General features: G+C 39.7%; 2 protein-coding genes across 6 annotated transcripts in view; one reads left to right on the top strand and one right to left on the bottom strand.

The window, feature by feature from the left end:
* The window catches only part of TMEM252 (transmembrane protein 252), a 131,750-nt gene extending 125,054 nt beyond the window's left edge, over positions 1-6,696 (top strand). For all 5 annotated transcript variants that reach the window (XM_054652058.2, XM_077171918.1, XM_077171916.1 and 2 more), the window contains 2 exons: positions 3,626-4,007; positions 5,840-6,696. In XM_054652058.2, the coding sequence (XP_054508033.2) occupies positions 3,655-4,007; positions 5,840-6,170 (684 nt within the window). In that variant the 5' untranslated portion in view covers positions 3,626-3,654 and the 3' untranslated portion in view covers positions 6,171-6,696. The remainder of the gene's footprint in view (positions 1-3,625; positions 4,008-5,839) is intronic.
* Positions 6,697-12,506: 5,810 nt separating this feature from the next.
* Positions 12,507-23,344, bottom strand: part of PGM5 (phosphoglucomutase 5) — a 69,080-nt gene continuing 58,242 nt past the window's right edge. The window contains exon 11 of the mRNA XM_054652197.2: positions 12,507-14,051. Within this exon, the coding sequence (XP_054508172.1) occupies positions 13,962-14,051 (90 nt within the window). The 3' untranslated portion in view covers positions 12,507-13,961. The remainder of the gene's footprint in view (positions 14,052-23,344) is intronic.

Raw genomic sequence — 23,344 nt, 5'->3', positions numbered from 1 at the left:
GCACCGACTCTCAGTCATTCTTAAACTTTTCTATGCTCTCAAAACTAATTCAGGTATGATCTGGAGAAGAGACTACACTTGCAGAGCTTAAAATCATTTCCCATTAACCCAGTTATATATTTCTAATGAATACTGGAATTGCTAGAGAAACCCATTGGCAAATCTGCTCTGAATTATTGACAATAACATAAAAAACCCTTTAAGTGAGCTATTACAATAAATCATGTCAGCTAAGGGTGCTAGAAAGTTACAGAAGAAAAAATCAAAACTGGTGTAAATTTAGTTTTAATTTTATTAAAAAATAATTCATTTCAGACCAGACTAAAACATATAAGCTTCAAATTTCTGGTAAAATATCACTTTTTAGTAGCAAATGTCACCTCAAATATGACAGGCATCTTATATCATGCATGTACTGTGATCTAATATGCAGCTGGTACTAACACACCCCAGGTATTTGCATTAAAAACTCTATTTTTTAGTTTTCTGATTATCAAATTTTCCCTTTTATTAGTAGTTAAAAAATAAGTTTGTGTTTCACAACTCTCATACAGATGTGTATGATATCACAAATTTCTTTTTGAGTAGCAAGCAGCATAATTCCAGAAACTGGTTTGTTGAAGCCTTACATGTTTCAACAGGATACAGGATAAGCAGTGACCTTTCAAAGTGAAAAGCAAATTGCCAAACAATCACAATTGTCAAATCATCCAGTGGAACACCCATTAAGTTCATCTTCAATCAGACTTCCTAAGAATTGCTTTATCTCCATCTGGACTGCTACCTTTTGACCTTGGTCTGCAGCCAGTTCTGCTCAGTAACCTTTACACCATGTTAGTTATTCCCTTTTCCCACCTGATCTCATTAGAAGCAACTTTCTTCCTGTTTTGTTAGAGAAATAGGAAATCTGCTCATCCAGTGTGATGCAGTCCAAGACACTCACTGCCAATAAAACAATCAAGCTGCAAAATGTTAGGGAAATTGGAAAAGGCCAAGAATAACATTACAGAAAATCTGAAGTGATGGAAAATAAGAAAAATAATAGAACCCTGATAATTAAGCAGCATTATGGTGCTATTATCACTTATTTTTTTACCTTTCCCTTCATATTCCCGCTGGCTGAGATACAGATGCTGTTTTCAAGGATAATATACCCATAGCATGTTGCCATAGATGAAACTGACCTCTTGGAGAAAACACCAAACTTCTGCAGCCTGCCTAAAAACCCTGCAAATCTCCAAATGCAAACCAAGAGGCAGTTATCTATTTTCCCCACAGAAGGGGCTCCTATATATGTCGTCTTGTCCCACAGCATGGCAAGGATAACCTCTCGTTGTCTGTGACCCCCTCCCCAGCTGCTGGCAGTGCTGAGCGAGCTGTTCTCTGGTCAGAGCACCCTGCAGCCTCTCCTCAGGCCTGGGTGCTGCCTCTCCCCACGGGTGGGTGCTGCCTTCACCATCATCTGGAGCCAGCAGCTGCCACTGACAGGTCTCACCTGCTTCTCTTTCAGTTCTTAGGGCTGTCAGGGAACTGGCTGGCATAGAAAATTAGTTTTTCTTTGGCTAAAGATTATCCTGCTATCCAGTTCTTCCCTCTAAGTGAGATGTAGCCTAGTCACTGGCTTTTGATTCTTCTGAGAGTTACAATATTTATTTAATCTTTTTAACTTCCTTGTTAAGAATTTTTTCAGACTATCCCTTTTTATCTCTTTTCCTAGTATAGAAAGGGAGTGTATTTGAATTCTTAGATATTTTTTTTTTTCACACAGAGAGAATACAATTTCCTGTCCACGTTTTCCTGTAACATTTAACTTTTAATCCTTTATCACCACAGATATGATGCTATAATGTTCCAGGTATAAATTTCAATGACCAAACAGGCAAGTGAGTAAAGGTCTATACAGAAAACAAGAAGTAAAAATTATTTTTATTGATGCCATTCTTTCATAAATATCATGTTGTAGCAGAAGGAGTAGCATCACAGAATATGTGAATTACATTAATTAACTGAAGTTTAGATAGCAGTCATGAATAACTCAATATTTCTATTTAGGTGAGTTAAGATCTGAAACTTAAGTTAAGAAGTAATAAAAAGTATTTTGCAAAATAAAGTATGTTTAACAGATATGCAGAAAGTAGAAATTATACAGAAAAAAGATTATTGTAAATTCAGATCTGTTAACCTGTGGGAAAACAAATTGAAGGGAGAGCATTCATTAATATTTGAAACAACAGAGCTTGAAGGAAAGGAGTCCTGGTAAACAGTCCTGCAGCAGAAAGAAGATGAACTGGTGGACTTCATATTAGGCAAGACAGATGTAAATTTCTTGCCTTTTGAAACAGCTTATTTTAATGTGTTTATGTCACAGTACACTTTTGCAGTTACATTTCTGGAAAGGTAGCTGTTGCTGTTGAGTGGACATCCAACAGCACTGACTACCATTTCACTGTGCTTCACCTGCCTCTCACGTTCTCAGCTCCACTCACACCTTCCCTGCATGAATTCCTACCCCCAACACATGGCTTTACCCTCCTGTTTTCCAATTTCCTCTGCCACAACTGGGCCACCTCTTTTAAAGACCCGAATTTAGCAAAGCCAGTGTCTAAAATAACATTTTCCCTGACCAACCCCCCACCTTGTCCCTTAGAAACATGCACCTGCCCACAAGCTGAGTGGCAACTCACATTAGTGGGAATCTGCTCCACTTTATGTCTTTTCCATTGAAGCAGGTCTTTTAAGGGAAGTAATCTATTGGTTGTGTCACCAGTTGCTTTTGCAGTTGAATTTTTTGCTGTTTTTTCAACTTGAACCTTACAAACCAGTATAGGAAGGCGTGAGCTGGCTGCTGTAATACCCATCCAATAACAGCTATGTAAGTTAGGCAGATAGAGAAAGCTGAGAGTGCTCTTCAGACATGGTACCTCCATGTCTAGGAAACCGGCTCAGTAAGAGATGTATTCCCTTCTGCTGCTTCTTCTGGGAGCTGACAGACACCCCTCAAGGCTGCCCTGTGTCCCAGTCTGAGGTGCTGGACTCCTTTATGAGCTGTGTAGGTCATGCAAGTGCTTCATGGCAGCTTCCTAGGCTCTCAGGACTGCATGGCAACACATAGTGCTTAGAGAAGTAAATCCTTTGTTGAACCTAGATTGACACCTGTCAGACACTAATATTCTTTAGTGCTACCTTATCTTGGCAAGTCAGAGAGAAAAGATGAGATGACATCCCCTCTCAGAGAACAGCAGATTTTACCTATGCCCATTCCCCTCCCATGTCAATGTCTGCATTTATATGAGGCATATTTTCCCTCCAAATTTTAACGGGGATTTATGAAGACCATCTTTGCTGGTTGTTGGTTGTTCTTCTTTTAAAGTCAAGTAAGTCAAATTTAACAAATACAGGTCCCATTCATAAGCAGTGAAGTGTATAAACCACTGCAAATCACGCAATGAAGGGAGCAGTCCAAGTTTACACTCCAGAGATTACAGCAGCAAAGGGATGGTTCAGGAAGTTTCTGCTTCCTTCCTAAAGTAGGTAGAAGGTTACAAATTAATCTCAAAAGAGTTTATAAGTCTTCAAAGAGTTAATGAGTAGGTTAAAACTGCCTGTTTCTCTTAATTGTCTACAGGGGAGTTGCAGCATATAAAGTACCCATACATGAATATGAGAAGTACAGCAGAGAGAGCCAGCAAACAAACAGCAGACAGGAACAAAGTGCTGTGTTTTCTGCGAAGGATGCCTAAAGGTCTTTTTACTTTAATTCGTCTTTTTATGCTCTTACTCAGTTTCTCCACTATTTGCCTGGGAGTACTTTGCATGTCCATGAATTCCTCCATGTGCAGATGTGGGAACAACAAGCTAGTGTTTTATTGCCTGTTAGCTTTGGGGCTCTGTCTCCTTGTTACTGCTATTTTCTGGAGCACTTTCCATGAAGTCCTGAAATACAGGGCCCTTGGCATCTTCATTCGAAATCCCAGCCACAGAGAACCACATGTCTGCACCATAGACAGGTATGTGTTGCAGATTAATTGGGAGGGAGGGATGCTTTTTTTAACATACTGTGAAAAGAAAGAAGCAATGCAAGGTTTTTACAAAATGCAAATCCTGTAGCCATTTTATTATTTTTCTGTGGAGAGAACTGTAGTCTGAAATTTTATTTGCTATAGCAAGCAGCAATGTGCAAACAGCCATTCATGCAAACAATACCTAAGGTAAGGTATACTACCTGAAACAGAGAAAGTTTCAAACTTCCCAAAGCTTCCAAAGCCATGCATGGAGGCAGCAGGTGCAGCTATTCCAAATTCACCAGGAGCATACTGAGTTCCATCTCAGCAGACAATTTAGGATGCTGCTGGGGAATGGGCGCTCATGTAGAGAGAAGCTGAGATATGCAGGGGGCTTCCGCTCATTCATTTTATGGCTCCTATGGCTTAAATTGTATTGTCTGATTGTTCCCCCAATTTAAAAACCTCAGGAAATTCAACCAGGCTAAGCACAAGGTTCTGCATCTGGGTTGGTGCAAATTGAAGCACAAACACAAGCTGGGCAGAGATTGGTTTGAGAGCAGTCCTGGGGAGAAGAACCTGGGGGGGTTTCATTGATGAAGTAGGTCAATGTGACCCAGCAGTGTGCACCTGCAGCCTAGAAAGCCAAATATGTCCTGGGCTGCATCCAAAGAAGTGTAACCAACAGGTTGAGGGAGGGGATTCTACTCCTTGGCTGTGTCTTTATGAGTCCCCACCTGGAGCATTTCATCCAGATCTGGCATCCTTGGCACAGAAAGGGCATGGACCTGCTATAGTGGGTCCAGAAGAGCACCATGAAGATGATCAGGGGAATGGAACACTTCTCCTGTGATGACAGGCTGAGAGAGCTGGAATTATTCAGCCCCAAGAAGGTTCCAGTGAGTCTACAGCATCCTATGTACATGAAGGGAACTTACAGGAAAGATGGACAGGGACTTCCAAAAACAACATGTAGTGACAGTACAAGGGGGAATGGTTTCAAATGGAGAAAGGATATGTTTATATTAGATATTGGGGAAAAATGCTTTACTATGAGGGTGGTGAGGCACTGGAGCAGGTTGCCCAGAGAAGCTGTGGCTGCCCCATCCCTGGAAGCACTCAAGGCGAGGCTGGATGGACAATCTGGTCTAGTGGAAGGTGGCCCTGCCCATGGCAGGAACTGAATGATCATTAAGGTCCCTTCCCAAAACATTCTGTGACCCTATAACTTTGTTCTTTACAAAGTCTGATGCTTTGAGAGAGACAGTTTCTTAAACTGCACTAGACCTGGCAAAACTCTTTAACATGGTCACTGGATACAAATTTCTTTTCCTGGACTGTTGTGGAAACCATACTAGAAACACTGAGAATGGGTGTTCTAAAGGCACTATAAAAGCAACATTCAGTAAATTTTGGTTAGATAAGCAGAAACATACCAAATTTATTTTTAAACTGTGGAAAACAATGGTTATTGCAATAATAAATAACTTTGAACACTGATCTCATTCTTCTTCTAAATTAAACTTTTCTCTCACTTGTTAAAATACTCACAAGCATGAGTGTTTGTATGCCATGGTTGGGAATTTTCACAGGGAAGGCTTGTCTTTTTAGAGTGTTGTGTTTTAATAAAACATTTTGTACAAAGGCGAGGCAAATTATACCAGTTATGTCTACATTTTACATTAATGTATTTAATTCTTTAAACACACTTAGATGTCTGTTTACAGTTAAAACCTCATCTAAATTTTGGAAACATAACAGACGAAGCATCTAACCAAGCTCTGTGAGATAAATCACACTTCACCATAATGTGTTTCTTTTTGGCTTGCTTATTTTAGGCCTGACTTCTATCCTCCCTCTTATGAAGACAGCATAGATCCTGAAAAACTGGTCTCCGCACTGTCAGTTGCCTCCACAATAAAGCAGCAAGAATTCATCAATATTCCTCCACCTCCATACAGTGAAAGCAGCGCAGAGTTTGTCAGTGTAACAAATGAGCAGGAACAGCCACCACCATACACATTATGTCTGGAGCAACAGCAAACAGCTGGCCAAGACCCAAACCCCGGAAGGGGGTTAAATTCTCATAGATTCATGCAAGAAATCAGTTGCCAACAGGATACAGATTTCCAGAGGACCTCAGGAAGAGCAACACCTGTCAAAACATGAGAGACTGGCAGCCAGTAAAATCCTGCATCTGCGAAGCAGGGAAAACTGGAAGAAGACTTGTCAGTGATCCCTAATAGTAACACTACTTCAGGTGAAATTGCACAGAAAAAACATTCATCATTTGTGACTTAGAGTGGAGTTGGATGGGATATTTAAAAGTGCTCAGTATTTCAAATTAGAATAAATCTCCAGAGAGATAGAAATTCTCAGGCTGTGTCTAATAGAAGTCACCATCTCTGGCAATAGGAGTTTCTTACACTGCAAGATAAATGAAGCATCATGGTGTTATCAATCTTGACTTGTACTTCATAAGGAGTTTCAAAAGAAAGCTCTCATTTTTGGTTTTGAGACATTAACTGACTTGGGAAACCTATTAACTTAGCTTTTGTTTGAGATTTGCAGATTATTTGTTGCAACTGATTATTTTTGTATTGTATGCCTTTCAAGTTATTTGTTTTATGTGGGGGGTAAAAAGAACTGCTATTTTACTAGTGAATTCATTAATAAATTTCGTATTTAAAACAAATGCCTTGAATTTGTTTGTATGATACAAGGTGCCTATGATTCAGGATAAGGGCACAATAAAATACATCACCTAGCTGCCAAACAGAGAGCTCTGGTTATGCTTACATGTCCTCAGAGGGAACTATCAATTGCAGGAGGAAAAACCATCTCTGATTCTTCTGAGCCAATTCTAAGAGCATTTGCTTCTGTCACAGCTTACTCAAGAGTGTGGGAACTGAAAAAGGGACCCTGTATCCTGTTTCTGGCACAAGTGGCTTCATAATTACACAACAAACACCAGAAAAAGGACAGGCTTGGACTCATCCTTCTTCTGTTACATGGATCCTTCCTCCCACAAAATCACTGAGGCAAATTTGCATTCAGGCCACTGTCATCTGTAATTCCAGATGGCAAGAAAAATTTCATGAGGGTTCACTCAGATTTGAACTTGTAATATTTATTTTGGATAGAATTTTTCTTTCTGGGTTGGAAGGTTTGGATTGGAGATCATTTAGTTCAAGCCCCTGCAACGAGCAGGTATATCTTCGATTAGATGAGGTTGGTCAGAGCACTGTCCAATCTGACCTTGAATTTTTCCAGGAATGGGACATGAATCACCTCTCTGGGAAACCTGTTCCTGGTTTTGTTACAGACCAGTGAGACAGAAAAGCTATCACACTTTCCAGATGTTCACATACTGGAAGTCTACAAGTTAAGCATTACAGCTGTACATGTGTGGTAGCCATGGCTAAGGCCAGGGAACTGACAGCTGCATCAGTTTTGTCTTTCAAAGAATTTCATCCTTTATGGGAAGAACACACAGTTCTTCAGTTGTTGTAAGTAAAAAGAAAAGAAGACTAAAAAGGGTTGGACAAGCTACAGAGATGAAAAATCCTTTCAGGACAAGTTTGGGATGAGAAATGTAAAAAAGTACCCAGAGGGAGAAAAAAAGAGTCCCTGAAAGAGACAGAAGATATATTTTTCAAAGTGACTGAGAAGCAGCACACCACAGAGAACAATAAAAATCAGAGGAACACAACACATTATTTCCAAAACAGTTAAAGAGAGGCTGCTTGAGTGACCTTATTACAGCTTTACCTTCTAGCATTACCACATCCATCCTCCAAAATCTCCAGCTTCTTTACTCCAGAGTCCCAGATTCTGAAGGCAGCCAGCATCATGCAAGTATTAGTGCAGGCATCAATCACAGCAGGTAAGACTGATTAACCAGGAGACATCCCACAGCAAAATCCTTGTCCTCTGTATGTTTAGCTTCCCCCCACCCCTGTGGAAATCTAAGTTTTATACTGGGTGATATTAAACCAAGACTGAGAGTGGAAAATGGCTGGGACTACAGTTCTGGGTCATACTAAGAGCAAGAATTGCAGGAGTATCACTGAAGTTTGCTCTTGGTTTGCTATTGGAAATGCATTCAGAGCATGTCCACATATATTTATGAACAGCCAGGAAGTTCTTTCCTTTCTCCCAATTCCACAAGAGTCCTGCAGTGCCCCTTTATAGCGCCAGCCCTTTTCAGATGTTGTGAGGTCATAATGGATCCAGAAATGTGAAACTGAGGATCAATGCATCTTCAACCTGCAGTATGCAATAAAGTATTTGATACAAAATGTTACTGAGATAGTGAGAACATTCATATTAATACCTAATATCTTGATACAACCTGGTTTTAAGTTTCTCTTTTCAGCTAATGATTATGAACTTAATGCAAAATGCCATGGGCAATGAGCTTAAAAATGTCAATAATCTTAAGGCAGCAAAAAGCTTTAAACACTTTGATTTTGATTGTATTTAATAGCGTGAATTTATCTTTGCCAAGAGTAGCAGCTGGAAATTTTACATTAAAATAAATTTTCTTTGGGCTGAAGGATATGAAGTGGTCAAAGTAAAGCTTCAGAACACAACAGATTCAGTGCATTGACAAACAACTTCCTGACACTGGTGACCGAGAAGCCAATCTTGGCACTCACAACACCAGAAGAAATGTGTGGGTATGCGAAGGTTTTTGCTGCAGGGATCATGAGATGTCATGAGACGGAGAATTCAGAAATTTGAGAGGAGGGAGAATAGCAAAGAGTGGAACTGAAGTTTACAGAGCAGACTTTAACATCTTCAGAGTTCCTTGAAGAGTCATATGGGTCCTGGCCCTGAAGAAAAGATGAGTCCAGGACAACTGTTTAATTTTCAAAGATCACCTCCTTTAAGCTCAGGAATCGTTCAATCTGATATGCAGAGTTCAAAGAAAGGCAGCAAAAGGCCTACATGGATGGCCAGAGAGCTCCTGGCTAAACTCAGATATAAACAAGAAATGTAGTGAAAGCGGGGACAGCTGAATTAGGAGGAATGCAGAGCACTGTACAATCATGCAGGGATGAGATGAGGAAAGCCAAAGCCCACCTGGAGTTGAACGAGGTGATGCTGTGGTTTAAGATCAGCTGGAAATTAAGCTCCAAACATCCACTTCCCTTCCCCTGACCCCCTCCAGTGAGAAAGGGACAAAAAGGGAAAGATTATGGGTTGAGACAACAATTTACTGGAATAATAGTAAGATAAGGAAAACAAACAGTAACAGCAACAATACGAATAATGACAATATATAAATGAGGGTGATTACACCCCAAAAATGCTTATGGAAGTCCACCTATCCTGTTGTTACCATGGCCTCTGACATGCAGCTTTTCCTGAGACAAAGGAGAAAAATGGCAGGTGTTACTGCATCCCTGGTGGCAACATGGCTTTTCCTAAGACAAAGGAGAAAAGGGTGGATATTACCACAGCCAATGCGGGGTTTTTGCTCCACATCTGAGACAGTGGAAAACAATGACGGACAAATCTCCCAAGCCAGTCTGCATGGCTCCACCCAGACTGTACCACTCTGCTCAGCACTTTGCTTTCACAGGTAAAGAGGGAACGAAAATGTCTGTCCTTCCACTCTGCCTTTTCTTCTACTCAAAGCCATACCCTACAGCGATGACATGACTAGTATAGAATAAATCACCTGTACACATCCATATGGCTCCAGCCTTCTTGACCTTCCCATACCTCCATCCCAGCAAATGCAAAAATAACTCTGTATGGGCTGAAACTGGAACAGATAGGAAATGTGAAGGGTAATGGGGAAAGTTTCTACACCCATGTGAGTTGGAAGAGGACATAGAAAAGGCTGAGGTGCTCAATGCCTTCTTTGCCTCCATTTTTACTGGTAAAAGCAGTCTTCGGGAATTTTAGGCCTCTGAGACTACAGGAAAAATATGGAGTAAGGAAGACTTACTTTGGATGGAGCAAGAAAAGGTCAGCAAGTAGTTGAAAAAACAGGACATACACACATCCATGGAATGACTTAGAATGGCAGAGCTGAAGAAGCTAAATCATGCTATTGCAAGCTACCCTCTCTTGCCTTTAAACATTGTGAGTGATCAGAAGTGGTCCCTGAGGTAAGAGAGCAAATATCACTCCTGTCCCTGAAAGAAGGAGGATCCGGGGAGTTATAGGTTGGTCAGCCTCACTTTAGTTCCTGGGGAGGTGATGGAATAGCCAATGCTGGAAACCCTTGCCAAAGCCAAGGACAAGAAAGTATTTAGGATCAGGAAGGATTTATGAAAGGTAGATTGTGCTTAAACAACTTGACGACCTTCTAATTGAACATTAACAAAGGGAAGTCCTGCCCTTGTGGAGGAACCAACCCAGACAGCAATACATGCTGGGGCCAGTGAGCTGGAAAACAGCTACACAGAGAAGGATGGGGGGTCATGTGCTTAACAAAAAGTTGTCAACTCACCAGCAACTCACCTGCACAGCAAAGACAGCAATTAACATCCTGAGTAGCAACGGGCAAAACAGCAGAAGCAGCAGCTGTAAGAAGGTGATCCTTTCCCTCTGCTCAGCACTGGTAGACTTAAGATACATCTGGAGTGCTGGGTCCAGGTCTGAGTTTCCCAAGCACAAAACAGACCTGGACATTCCAGAGTACCTCCAGCAAAGGACCATAAAGGGACTGGAAATTTTGTCATATGATGATACACTGAGAGAGCTGAGAGTGTTTGGTCTGGAGAAGAGAAGGCTCTTGAAGGATCTTACTGATTTCTAGAAATACTTGGTGGGAAAAAAAGAAATGTACAGACCTAGGCTCTTCTCAGTGACAGGACAAGAGGCAATGGGCACAAAGTGGGTGACATGAAATTCCATCTGAACACTCCAGAAGGTTTTGCTATTCAGTTTTTGGTTTTGGCCTTTTTTTTTTTTTTCCACTGTGGGAGCAATCACTTGTACACGTTGCCCACAGAAGTTCTGGCATCTCAGTCCTTGGAGATAATTAAAGCCAACTACACATGGTCCTGGGCAGCCTCCTCTACCTGACTCTGCTGTGAGCTGGGACATGGGTGATTTTAGTCCTGATGGCTGCTTCCAGCCTTGAGGATTCCATGATCCTCTGGTTCAGGTGAGTAGTATATCACCTTCCAAATTGTCTCTGAACACAATATGAGGGTTTAGGAAACAGAATGATCCAAATAAATGTTAGTGCAATCACAGCTGAATAATACAGGAATCTTGCAACTTCCAGACTTGAGGAAGCTGCTCATTAAACAATAGCACAAAAGGGTGTGGATCTCTCTCTCACAGTGCCTAGACACTGTGATAAGATGAACAGTATAATAATAGTTTTCCTTCTGCTAAATGTATGGTCTGGTTTTAGGAGCTCTGCATCTTTTTGTAAGTTCATATAACTTGCTTTTTTCCACACATTCATCTATCACGTTAATAATTAAAAAACTTCAGGAAATGCAGCACACTCCATGTGGCTACAGTCCTCTCCCACATACTTCAGATATAAAAAGCTGTGCTTGAGCCCTACAAAGTTTTATTCATCTTCTTGCAGAGAAAAGCAGTTAACTGATGGAAAATACCAGTAACATTTTATCAGTATCACCCATCACCATAAAAAAAGGGATGGCAATTTCAGGGTAGGCTACTTCTGCAAGTCTGCTGTTTGACAGCAATTCAAAACCAGACTCAAACAACCCTTTTCTGAAAAGGGTTCTATTTCCATACACAGTCACAACTAATGTTTCTCCAGCCCAGGACAAAGTCAATACAGAGATTTTAAAACATGCCCCTTGGTTTATGATGACTGCCTTCATGAAAGTAGACTGCCATCTGCTGCAGCTCTAGTGACAGCTTTCTGATAAAAGCACAAGTATGTTTCTTCAATCTTCATCTGTTCTTGAGTCTTCCCACTGCATCCTGAAAGACACATGACTGCAATATATTTTACTTTTCAAACTGTATTCTCATTTCAGAAAAGCCTGGCAAATGGGATACTCTGTAGTATAAACAGCTAGTTCACTACATGATCAAAAATAATTTCATTGTCAGAGAATGTGTACAAGATTTTAGAAATTTTAGTGGACTGACTTTCAGAATGTTCCCTCACACAACCCAGTAATTTGAACTGTCATAATCCAGAATGTGTCTATGCTTGACCATGTGTGATCTACTATTTAAGAGATTATTCTGCATCTAGAAAAGTTGAATTAAAAAATAGACATAAATAAAATTACAAATTAATAAAGAAATATAACTATAAATATAAAATATTATATAAACAAGGTTTCTGTGAAGATGAGTGCTCTTACATTATAAAGTAGATGTCCAAACTGTGTGAAAATGTCTTGGTCATGATCATATAAAAGAAAAATATTTGTAAAAAGAACTAAAATCTTAAAATCTCTTTTGGTTTGTGGGAACATTTAATGGCAAGATAGGACACTAAGTGAGAACATACCTCATTTGTTTTGAACCAATTAAGTAATAATGTAATTGTAATAAAGGCAACTTTATTAGGATGCTTGAAAGTGCAGGTGTCTTGTCCACAATTATGTATTAAGACAGATATACAGCATTACTCTTTATTGCATACTAAGTGTTATAGCCATTTTCTGACAGAAGTGTTCAAAGAAATTTAAACAATTTCCTTTGCTGCAACATTATATTAGTTGTACTAAAATTTGACAACCACAATGAATTGAAATACACTGCAAAGAGGCAAGCTGCACAAAGCCACCTTGACGAATGATACAAGTGATCATACCATTTCCAAGGAAGCAAAGCTTTCAAGCAAATCACATGCATAAAGTGTTTGTGTTCTTTTTCAGAGCACAGTATTGTAGCTAGAACTGCTGTATCATTTCACAGGCAGAAAAATGCTGATGTCCATATCCCCAACAGCCTTCTCAGATCTATGCCGGAAACATCTCTTGCACTCCCCAAATTTTTATTGCATGATCCACTGTTACCAAGAATCTAATAAAAACCATGTCCAGAGGGTGAGTCAGACTAATATTTCTATTCAATTGATTAGGGTTTAATTCCCTCTCACTCACTTACTTTGTGGTAAGTGGAGCATGAATATTCAGAAGACTTAAAAAAACTTCCGTAACTCCTAAACAATTGCTGAATTTGCAGAGATTATCTTTCAAACACAGTAAGCACCAGTATCATCTCCTGACATGAGGAATATTATGGAAGACAGTCAGATTCCATACCCGACATATTGCTGGAAGGACAAAATCAGCTTTATAGAACAAAGGCCTCCTTCTGGAGGAAAACAACCAAAGAGTCAAAAAATAAGGAAAATCTAAAGGCAGAAGTCACATTGATATGTTTTAAAAGCAGGGGTAAAAAAGTATGGAATAACCCCATCTTTGGGCGCAAGTGTAAGTGTGTATACAACACTGCTGTCAGTGTGCATCTGTGAGCAAGAGGAGAGGCCTGAGAGGAGGCACGGAGCCAGGGGAGGAAATACACCCCGTGCAAAGCTTAGTACACGGCCCTATGACTCAGACATGCTCTGTACACCTCTTCAGAAACTTACCAGAATGTGACAAGAATCCCAAACAACACTCACCAAACATATCTTTGCTTTGCAATTCCTCCCTCTCTCCCCCATACTGAAATTTCTCTAACTTTTATCATAGCATTCAAAACCAAGAAGTTGTCATTTTTGGCTACATTACTGACAACATTTGAACATTAAGGCCTCCTTCTTTGGTTATATTGTTATCAGAAATTATGATACTGCAGGTAAAACAAGTCAATACACTATTGCATTGGAGATCAATGCAAATGATTACACTTAATGTTATACTGAATTTTTCTTCCCACCTAACTTTTAAAATCATACAAGGCACAAATGGCTAACAAGTTTTAACAAGGTTCTGTCTCTTCCTTGCTGTTCCTCTTTTGGCCCTGGTTTAACAATCTTCCGTGGCTTCAAGTGATGACAGTGGGTCCCTTTCGTCCTGTCCTCTCATGAATCTGAGATATTTTCAGCGCAATTGCAATAAGAGGACTCAGGACGGCCTAAAGATGAAGAAATACATTGAATTACATAAAGCAGAAATATCAAAAGACATCTTACATTTATAAATCCTTCTTTTAACTGCACAATTATACAATAATAATAGTAAATAAGAATATCAAAAACTGACACAGCTATGGTGTCTATTGCTGTTATTCTTGACACAATGAAGTATCATGCTTAGCATATGTTTTGTGAAGTGTTACATTGAGTATATCTAAGCTATGCAGAAAAGAGAAACAATAAATATACACTGTACTGATCACTCTCTGTGAAACAGGAAATGTGAAGCTCTTTGAAATCTGCAGTACAAAACAACCCAGAAATAACAGAGGTAGACCAGCTTCTATTCTGATGAGGGGAAATCAAACAGATGATATTTTCTTCTTTCTCTAAATACACTTAATATGTGAAGCTTAGGATCAGAAGGGACTGTAACAACCAACTACCTTAACAGAATTCACAGAAGTGTGTTTTGACTAATACCACATGCAACTGTATTAACAGGATAAATTCCAACAGAACAGCATGAACTTTCAAGTTTCAGGCTACAGACCTTATTCAACAGCCATTTATAGGCTTGAATGGGTGAGTACAGATGACAGCTATGATAATACCACATGAAAATCAAGTAAAACACAATTTTTTAAATCACAATTGGATCTTCTTTCAGTTAGTTAAATGATCCACAAAGATAAAATGGCAGAACTGAGTTTTGTGTGAAAATTTTCTTTTCAGAGACTCATATATTTGGTTACCAAACTAATTCTTTTATCCCTAGAGATTTTCTACAGCTGTCTCTTTCAAATAAACTAATTCCAGCTTCACATACATTAGGTTTGAGAATCAAATGAAACAGAACAGTAATTCTGGAGAGCTGAAATTTACAGATACCTTTTTTTATAAGCCTGTATAATCAATACTTTGAATCTGCTTCAGACACCTGACAGTTTCTGACAGGATGAGGTGTTTCTTTACTTATGCAAACAGTCAGACAGTTAAATCAAAAAGAGTCAAGAGACTAACTGTGCAAGCAGAGTCATAGAATAACACCATGAACGCCACTGGTGTCAAGTGAGTTTATGATTAAGCTCAGTTATGCACAAGTGTGAGCAGTCTGACATGTTATTGTTAAAAAAGCTCCATATTTGTAGATATCTATCTTCTGAATAATCACTGAAGCAGAACACAAGTCTATTAAAGTCAAACATACTTAGAGAAGATTAATATGTAGAGCACAAACTCATATCTGTGAGCAAATGCTGCAAAAGTAAATATTAAAATGTGCCAATTTATAAGGTCTGGATGAGACTAAAGCATTTGAAGTTCTCCAGCACACCCCTAAGAAACCTCTTCCTTATTTAATCTAAAAAGTACAAGAAAAATCAAAAAGCAACTGTCCTGACCCACTTTACTGGATCCTGCTTTTTTAGGCAAGAAATGCACTCTGAATTAAAAAAAAAAATCCACATTGAACATTTTACACAATGCTGGAACAAAAACACAGAATCAAATGAGTTTATGTGACACCCATTTACAAAAACAATTCAGCCTGCCAAATGATTCCAATTACTACTAAGTATTCTGCTTGTTGCAATCATGCTTCTCAACAGAGAAAGTCCTTTTTTAATTCTGTCTTTCCACACTTCAATTTAATTTTTATACTTTCTTCATCCAAAATATGTAAAAAAGGCAAAAGTGCATAATATAGGGAATGGCAAGAACAGGACAGAATAACAAGAAACTAGGACTACATATGCCTTTTAAAAATTCCTTTACATCTGCCATGAATAGTTTATATTTCAGCTGCAAGAGATAAATCTCAGCCAACAATCACTTATCACTAATATTCCTCTAGAAAGACTTCTATATCTCAAGGAGATCTTTTGTAAAAGTATTTTTTATTGGTTCTGTCTACTTGAAAAAACTGTAAAACTTTACTATTGACATTTCAACTCTAAGTGACAGTTGAAATTATTCTGGATGTTAAATAGCCCACTTATCTCTTGGCAACTGTTAAGGACATATGGCATGTTACCCTTTAGATAAAATATAAGAATTGAAAATTAACAGAACTGACTTAATCAGAATCTTGCTTTAGTAATCATAGGTAGAAGTTATATCTCTAAAAAAATAGCTGGGAGGAATGATTACGAGAAAATAAATCAAGCAAGCAGATATCTAACATCAGGCACATACAGATTAAAAGCTTTTTCCTTGGGAATAATCTGTACCAGAGCTGTCAGACACAGAGCTGTATAATTCCTCTTGGCTCGTTAGCAATTTTTCTGTCTGTGATCTTGCAAGAAAATTCTATACAATTTCCTCTCTTCTAATCAAGGTCACAGAAAAGATTTTTCCCAATGATGCATCAGGTTTATCAAAAAGTTAGGAAGGGCTGAAATGTACCTGATTGCATGTTAAAAAGCTCAGCAATGTGCCTGTACATCCTGCCGTAGGGGCTCAACACAAAGCTCACCACAGTGTGCTTGCTTTGGCCTGCCATTCCAAAAACACCCAGAAGTCTTTGGAAAGGTTTATGCTAACAGCCACCTGCTCTAAGGATCTAAGGGATGTGGTTCATTGTGAAACAAACTGAACTGATTCTGTAATATGCACAGCACTGGTGGTGTTCACTTGATTCAGCTGAGAAGAACACCTTACACAGAAAAAAAGGAAACTGACCTCTCTAGTCTTGTGCATAGTCTGCCTGTTAACTCAAACAGAATTACAATAAAGGTCAAGAAACCAGTTGTTCTGCCTCTGGCAATAGAGGAGGGCAGGCATGAAAGGAGAAATAAACAGGAGGAAAATGGAAACCAAGTGGAGCATGAACTTCTCTTATGTTCACAAAAGATTAGTTCTTTTCTAGTATAACTGAAGAGCTTTAAGGGAAAATTAGGTTTGATTAACTAATTTCCTTGATTCGTGGAATATTTGATAATTAGTGTCCCATGATTTATTTCCTTTGCAGTCCCAGTTGATTTAAAATGTCTTCACTCTACAGTATGACTTCGAGAAGAATCTGAAGCTAAATTACCTGAATAGCACAAACATGCTGCATTATCTAAGAGTGTGTTCAAACAGATATAAGTCTCCACATTCCATGTGTCCTCTGAGAAAATCTTATGAATTTTAACAGTAAAGGCAAAACTTTTATTATGGTTCAACTCCAGCCAGCAACTAAGTGCCCCACAGCTGCTCGCTCACTTCCCTGACCCTGGAAGATTGGTAGAGAACTGGAAAAATGTAAAACCCATGGACTGAGATAAGCACAGCTTAATAACTGAAATAAACTAAGATACAATAACAAAACTAATAATAAAAGGAAAAAGAGTGAGGAATAAAATCCAACTAAACTCACACAAATTATGCATAATGCAGCCCCCACCACCCACTGACTGACGATCAGCCTGACCTGAGCAGCCATCAGCCCCTCACAGCTAACTCCCACACAGTTAATACACCAAACAGGACATGCTGTGGTATGGAATATCCCTTTGGCCAGTTCAGGTCACCCATCACAGCTATGGTCCCTCCCAGATTCTTGTGGACCTCCTCACTAAGAGAGCACAGGAGACTGAAAAGTCCTTGACATGGGTTAACTTCTACTTAGCAACAACTACAACATCAGTGTGTTATCAGCATTATTCTCATACCAAATCCAAAACAGCACTGCACCACCTAGTAAGAAGAAAATTAATTCTAGCCACATGAAACCAGAACAATTTCATATAATTTTTATGGACTGTACTGTCTGTTCTGATAGCTAAACGGAGTAATGCTAAAAACCCCTCAAAAGTAAACAGAGAGGCAATAATTGTCTAGCAAACTGCACTTGTGCTTAGTGTTGTATGTGCCTTGCAAAAACCATACAGATTCCTTTAATTTTGTCCCAGTGAAGTGATATAGAACCCAGGACTTCTGGATTGTTCATCTCAGTTCCCTGCTCTTGGACCATCTCACACCATAAACAATAATTTTCTATAATCACTCATATATAGAATCACAAATAACAAAAATTTTTCATATACCAAACAAGATCCACCTGCAAATCAGAGGGTTTTTCTCTCTGCTTCTCACTTTTCAAAGCTCATTTCAGAAATTCATGAAATGAATCTTTGATGATCAAGATGTATTTTTAACCTTTTTTTTTTGTGCTTTTTAATTGGCTTGCCTTTTCCAATAAAAACACAAAGCAAGTCCTGCCCCAAAGTCTTTGCTTGGCTACTGCTAATCTTATGATTAGCATAGTAGCTAACTAGTCCGTTATTTACTAGTCTACAGCAAAAGTAACTGAAGTATTTGTGATTCACTGCATCCCATTTAAAGAGTACCCAATATAGACTGCACACAACTGAGGGAATTGGTTGATATAATTGCACAGCCACTCTCCCTGATATTTGAAGTCATGGCAGTCAGGGCAAGTCCCAGGTAATTGGAAAAAAGGAAAAACATTGTACCCACCTTTAAGAAGGGTAGAAAGGAGGAATACTGAGAAATACTGACCCGTCAGCCTCACCTCTGCCTGGGAAGATCACAGAACAGATGCCCCTAGAGCTGTGCACACGTAGGACAGGGAGGTGGTTCAGGACAGACAACACAACTGCACCAAGGGCAGATCCTGTCTGATCAAGCCAGTGGCCTTCTACAATGGAGTGATGCCATCAGTGGACAAGAGAAGGGTTACAGGTGTCATTTATCTTTATTTTACTGTAAATCCTTTGGTACAGTCCCCCACAACATCCTTCTCTCTTGACTGGAGAGAGATGGACTCAGTGGGTGGACTGTTCAGTGGAACTGGTTTTACAGTCACATCCAAAGGGTGGTGGTCAATGCCTCAGAGTCCCAATGGACTTGAGTGAAAAGTGGTGTCCCTTGGGGGTCCATAATGGGACTAGTGTTATTCAGTATCTTCATTAATGAAATGGACAAAGGGATCAAGTGCACCCTTAGCAGATCTGCAGATGACACCAACCTGAGTGGTGCACTTGACACACCTGAAAGATGGGATGACATCCAGAGTGACCTGCACAAGCTTGAGATGTGGGCCCATGGAAATCTCACGGAATTTTTAAGACCAAGTGCGAGGTGCTGCCTGTAGGTCAGAGCAGCCCTGGTACCAGCACAGGCTGGGGATGAACAGATCCCAGCAGCCCTGCCCAGAAGGAATTGGGGGTGCTGGTGGCTGAGGCTGGACATGACCCAGCCATGGGCACTCCCAGCCCAGAGAGCCACACGTGTCCTGGGCTGCATCCAGAGCAGGGTGGGCAGCAGGGCCAGGGAGGGGATTCTGCCCCTCTGCCCTGCTCTGCTGAGACCCCACCTGCAGGGCTGCATCAGCTCTGGGCTCCCAGCACAGGAAGGACAGGGACCTGTGAAGCAAGTCCAAAGGAGTGACACCAAGCTGAACAGAGGCATGGACCACCTGCCCTATGAGGAAAGGCTGATAGAACTGAATATGTTCAGCCTGGCAAACAGAAGGCTTGGGGGTGACCTAACTGCAGCCTTCCAGCACCTAAAGGGAGCCTACAAGAAAGAGAGGAACTTTTTACATGTAGTGACAGGGCAAGTGGTAATGGATTAAAACTGAAAGAGCACAGTTTAGATTAGATACTAGGAAGAAATTCTTTACTGTGAGGCTGCTGAGGCACTGGAACAGGCTGTCCTGAGAAGCTGTATATATCCCAAACTCCATCTTCAAAGTCAGGTGTGGATGGACCTCTGAGCAATCTGGTCTAGTGAGGAAGGCTGGAGCTACATGATCTTTAAGGTCCCTTCCAACCCAAAACATTCTATAATTCTGTGACTCTATGTCAACACCTATTTATTGCTGACAGAACTCACATAATAAATTATAATGTACTGTAAACAGAGCTAATTAAGTCATTAGCAGAATAATGGGGACTAATGACTACTGACACTCTTTTCGGGACATTTACCCTGAAACAGCAGCAGAACACGTGGTTGAAGAACACACTGGATTTACAAGTACAATCATGGTGGCTCATTGCTTTCTTTGCCTTTGTATATGAAACTTCCTGTTTGAATCTTATCCAAGTTCAATAATACATCCATGTGGCTAAACAAAGGACAAGACGTGTGGGGATGTACAAATATCAAATATTGAGGTAACATAACAAAATAAGGCTATATGTGAGATTAAAGGTCAAAAAAGTCTTATTTTAGTAGTTCATGCCCATTGAACATCTCTCTACTTTTTATAACTGTATTAAATTTAGGAAAACTCATAACTCTGTTCACTTAGAAAAAGATACATGCCAATGCATAAAAGCCCAATTCATGTAAGATTTCAGAGAGAAGCCTGTTGTTTGTTATAATGAACTGAGCTTTCTGAAATGCTAGTTGGACGTCTATCTGAATAGTTAAAAACTATTTAAAAATAGTTAAAAACTATTTAAAAAGAAATACTTTTTAAATATAAATTTTCCATGTAAAAACTATCTGGAAAGCACTATTCTCAGGAATGCCCAGTGATGAGGGGCATCACTTGTGACAAGCCACATCAACAGAGTGATGTTCAATTTTAGAGCAGAATATTTCAGTTTTAGAAAAGTGTTCAGACTTTGTTTTAGATCTAGATTGCATCACCACTCTAAGTTATGCAATATTCAAATGAGTAATATATTGAATTGAATTTGATTTGTTTGAATTGAAAACATTGAGTTGTTTCTGATATACTTTCGACAAAGTATGATGTTAATTTTTCTTTATTGCTCCTGATTTTCACTGTTGATACTGGGTTGCAGAAAGAACTGAACAGAAAAAAGCAGCAACCCCTTATTTCCCAGGTGTCCATGAAGCTGCTTCTGCAAATTTCTTTAAATGGATCATTCAACAGCCAGAAGTCATGGCTATTCACATTTGTCCATGACCTCAAACATAGATTATTGGCATGTTTTACCACTTTCCTCTGAAGACCTTTGTTGTAAATCAGGAAGTTGTCGGTGCTTTATGCTAGGTAGAAAGTACTACCAATTAATTGTACAAAAGATAGTACTAAAATATTATTTGGATGACTCTTACATTCATTAACACCCATGGTTTACAACACATACTGGCCTACATATAAACTGGAACAAAAGGTCAAGAAGGTCCAGTTGAACTCAAAAAGTGCCACAATTAGTGTTCCAGAATAATATGCACATCTCAACATGCTTGGAAGATGTAGTTCAGACATTTACTTATCTGTGAAAAATTCACCATCAGAAGCTACATTGTCAAAGACTGCAGAAGCAAAATAAAAGAACTTGAACACTACCGTAAAGTTGGATGATTAATTTTGGAAAAGGCTTTGTCTGGAAAAGGAAAGGGGGTGAGGGGGGAAAGGATGCTGGTATGAGGCAAAGTCAAGCTAATTACCATAATGATTCCATAAAATGGAACCTCCAACATGACTGAGTTGCCTGTCAAGATGGAGACATTTATTTTCTGTCACAAAAAGCAAAAGATGTATCAAGGTATTTTTGCCTTTCAGTTCAGGTTTTGACTGGAATTGTCACCAGGCAAAAACACGGAGCAGTGCATTATCTAAAACAAGGTGCTGGAAAGACATGGTGCAATTAACAGGACCATCTGAATATTTACTTAAGCAGCTAATCATCAAATAATCTTGTTTTGCTTTGTGATATAAAAGGTATGGAAGGGAGATTTTCTTGATCAGCTGTTTCAAAAAGAGTGCAATAATACAGAAACCACATACAATTGTCTCCTCAGCTACAGAAAAATATAATTCAAAATGTAACAACTTTCTTAAATACCATAAGGTAATACATAAAGTATACATATATAATTAACATACTCCTTTATGTCAGTGCTTTTTCCATAACTGACCACTTACATATATGCTGTGTTCCTATTACTGACAGCAAATAGGCAACAAGTTTCTTGAAACTACAAATCTGTCACACCTCTTTTAGATGCGTGCATGTCAATATGAACTTTGAAGCAAACTGAACAATAAAGGAATTACAGTATCAGGAAAACTATGGCACCCCTTTTTAACAATGCTGTTTTCTGAAAAAGGAGTATTTTATTCACATTCTTTTACATACTTCACTGAAGACTATCAAATGTTCTCCTGGGAAACGTTTAGTTATTTTTGTACATGAGGATCTCCTAAAATTTATGCACTGTCTTGAAGTCCACCATCTGCCTGTCGGATACAATCTATGACCTTGTTGTTTCTAATGCACTCATGTTGTTGGCAAAGCATGCAGCCAGGGCAAAGAAAGAGAAGCAGTGGGAACTGTGCAATATTAAGCAATGAGAAACCAAATAAAGAATTTATTGTATTAATTGAGATGAAACTTCTATTTATCCCAGATGTTATGCACATGGCAGGAGATGAGGAGGGTGTTTACAGTACCATGTGTTTCCTGAGGCAGTCTGGATATCAAAATGCCTGTCTGCACTGCATAATTGCAGGAAAGTCCCTGTAGCAAGTTTCAAGGCAATGACATTTCTGCCCCTGGGATTATTTGTTCACTAGTGAATATTCTGATTAAATAGCCAAAAGTGCTGTGATCTGACAGGCTCTGTTACCAATACAGAAAAAAAATCCCTTCCAACCTTTTTTCTGTCCTTGGGAATAACAGACCCTTTTGGTATGCTGAATAAAAGACCAAACTCTGAAATCCTTGAGGACAGTCATAAGCTATTCTGACTTGTTTAGGATCCCCTGAGGACTTTCCCCTGCACCCTGGCCAAGGTCCATTACATCCTGTCCATGGGGTGCTGGTCCCTGCCTGAGCTAAGCAGGAGTGCCTGTCTCCAGCCTTATCTCTGCCTCTGCTGCCTGGGTGAACCTCAGGCCCATGCTACGGGCAGCTTCTTTCCCTGAAAGACTGCTTGGATATATGCTGTATCTTGTCTCCAGTTTTGATTTTGACCCTGTCTCCTGAGTAGGTTTACTCATCTTTGTCTCCAGCTTTGTCTCTGGTTCCATTTCTGCTGCCCCAGATGAACCCTGCCTCTGATCCATCACTTGTTGAGGGAGCTTTCTACCAGAGAGCTGCCCTGTCCTCCTCACTTTCCTGCTGTAGGACTGTCCCCTGGACAAGGAGGGCGCTGCCTGTGGTGCAGCAGGAGGCCTGGCTCCTACTGCCTTGTGCAGCAGACCCATTCCTACTGCTCCCTGGACATGGTCTGTATTCTGGCAAGACTTCATGCACCTCTCTCAAGCAAAAGCAAGCAGAATTTAATAGATCATATCTGCAGGCATGGGATCTGCAACATTTCTGTGACAACTGAAGCACTTTTCATGACTGATATG

This window comes from Agelaius phoeniceus, chromosome Z (genome assembly GCF_051311805.1).
Source record: "Agelaius phoeniceus isolate bAgePho1 chromosome Z, bAgePho1.hap1, whole genome shotgun sequence".
NCBI classification, from domain to species: Eukaryota; Metazoa; Chordata; class Aves; order Passeriformes; family Icteridae; genus Agelaius; species Agelaius phoeniceus.
The sequence above is the reverse complement of the archived record's forward strand: the minus strand, read 5'-3'. Positions and strand labels throughout refer to the sequence as shown.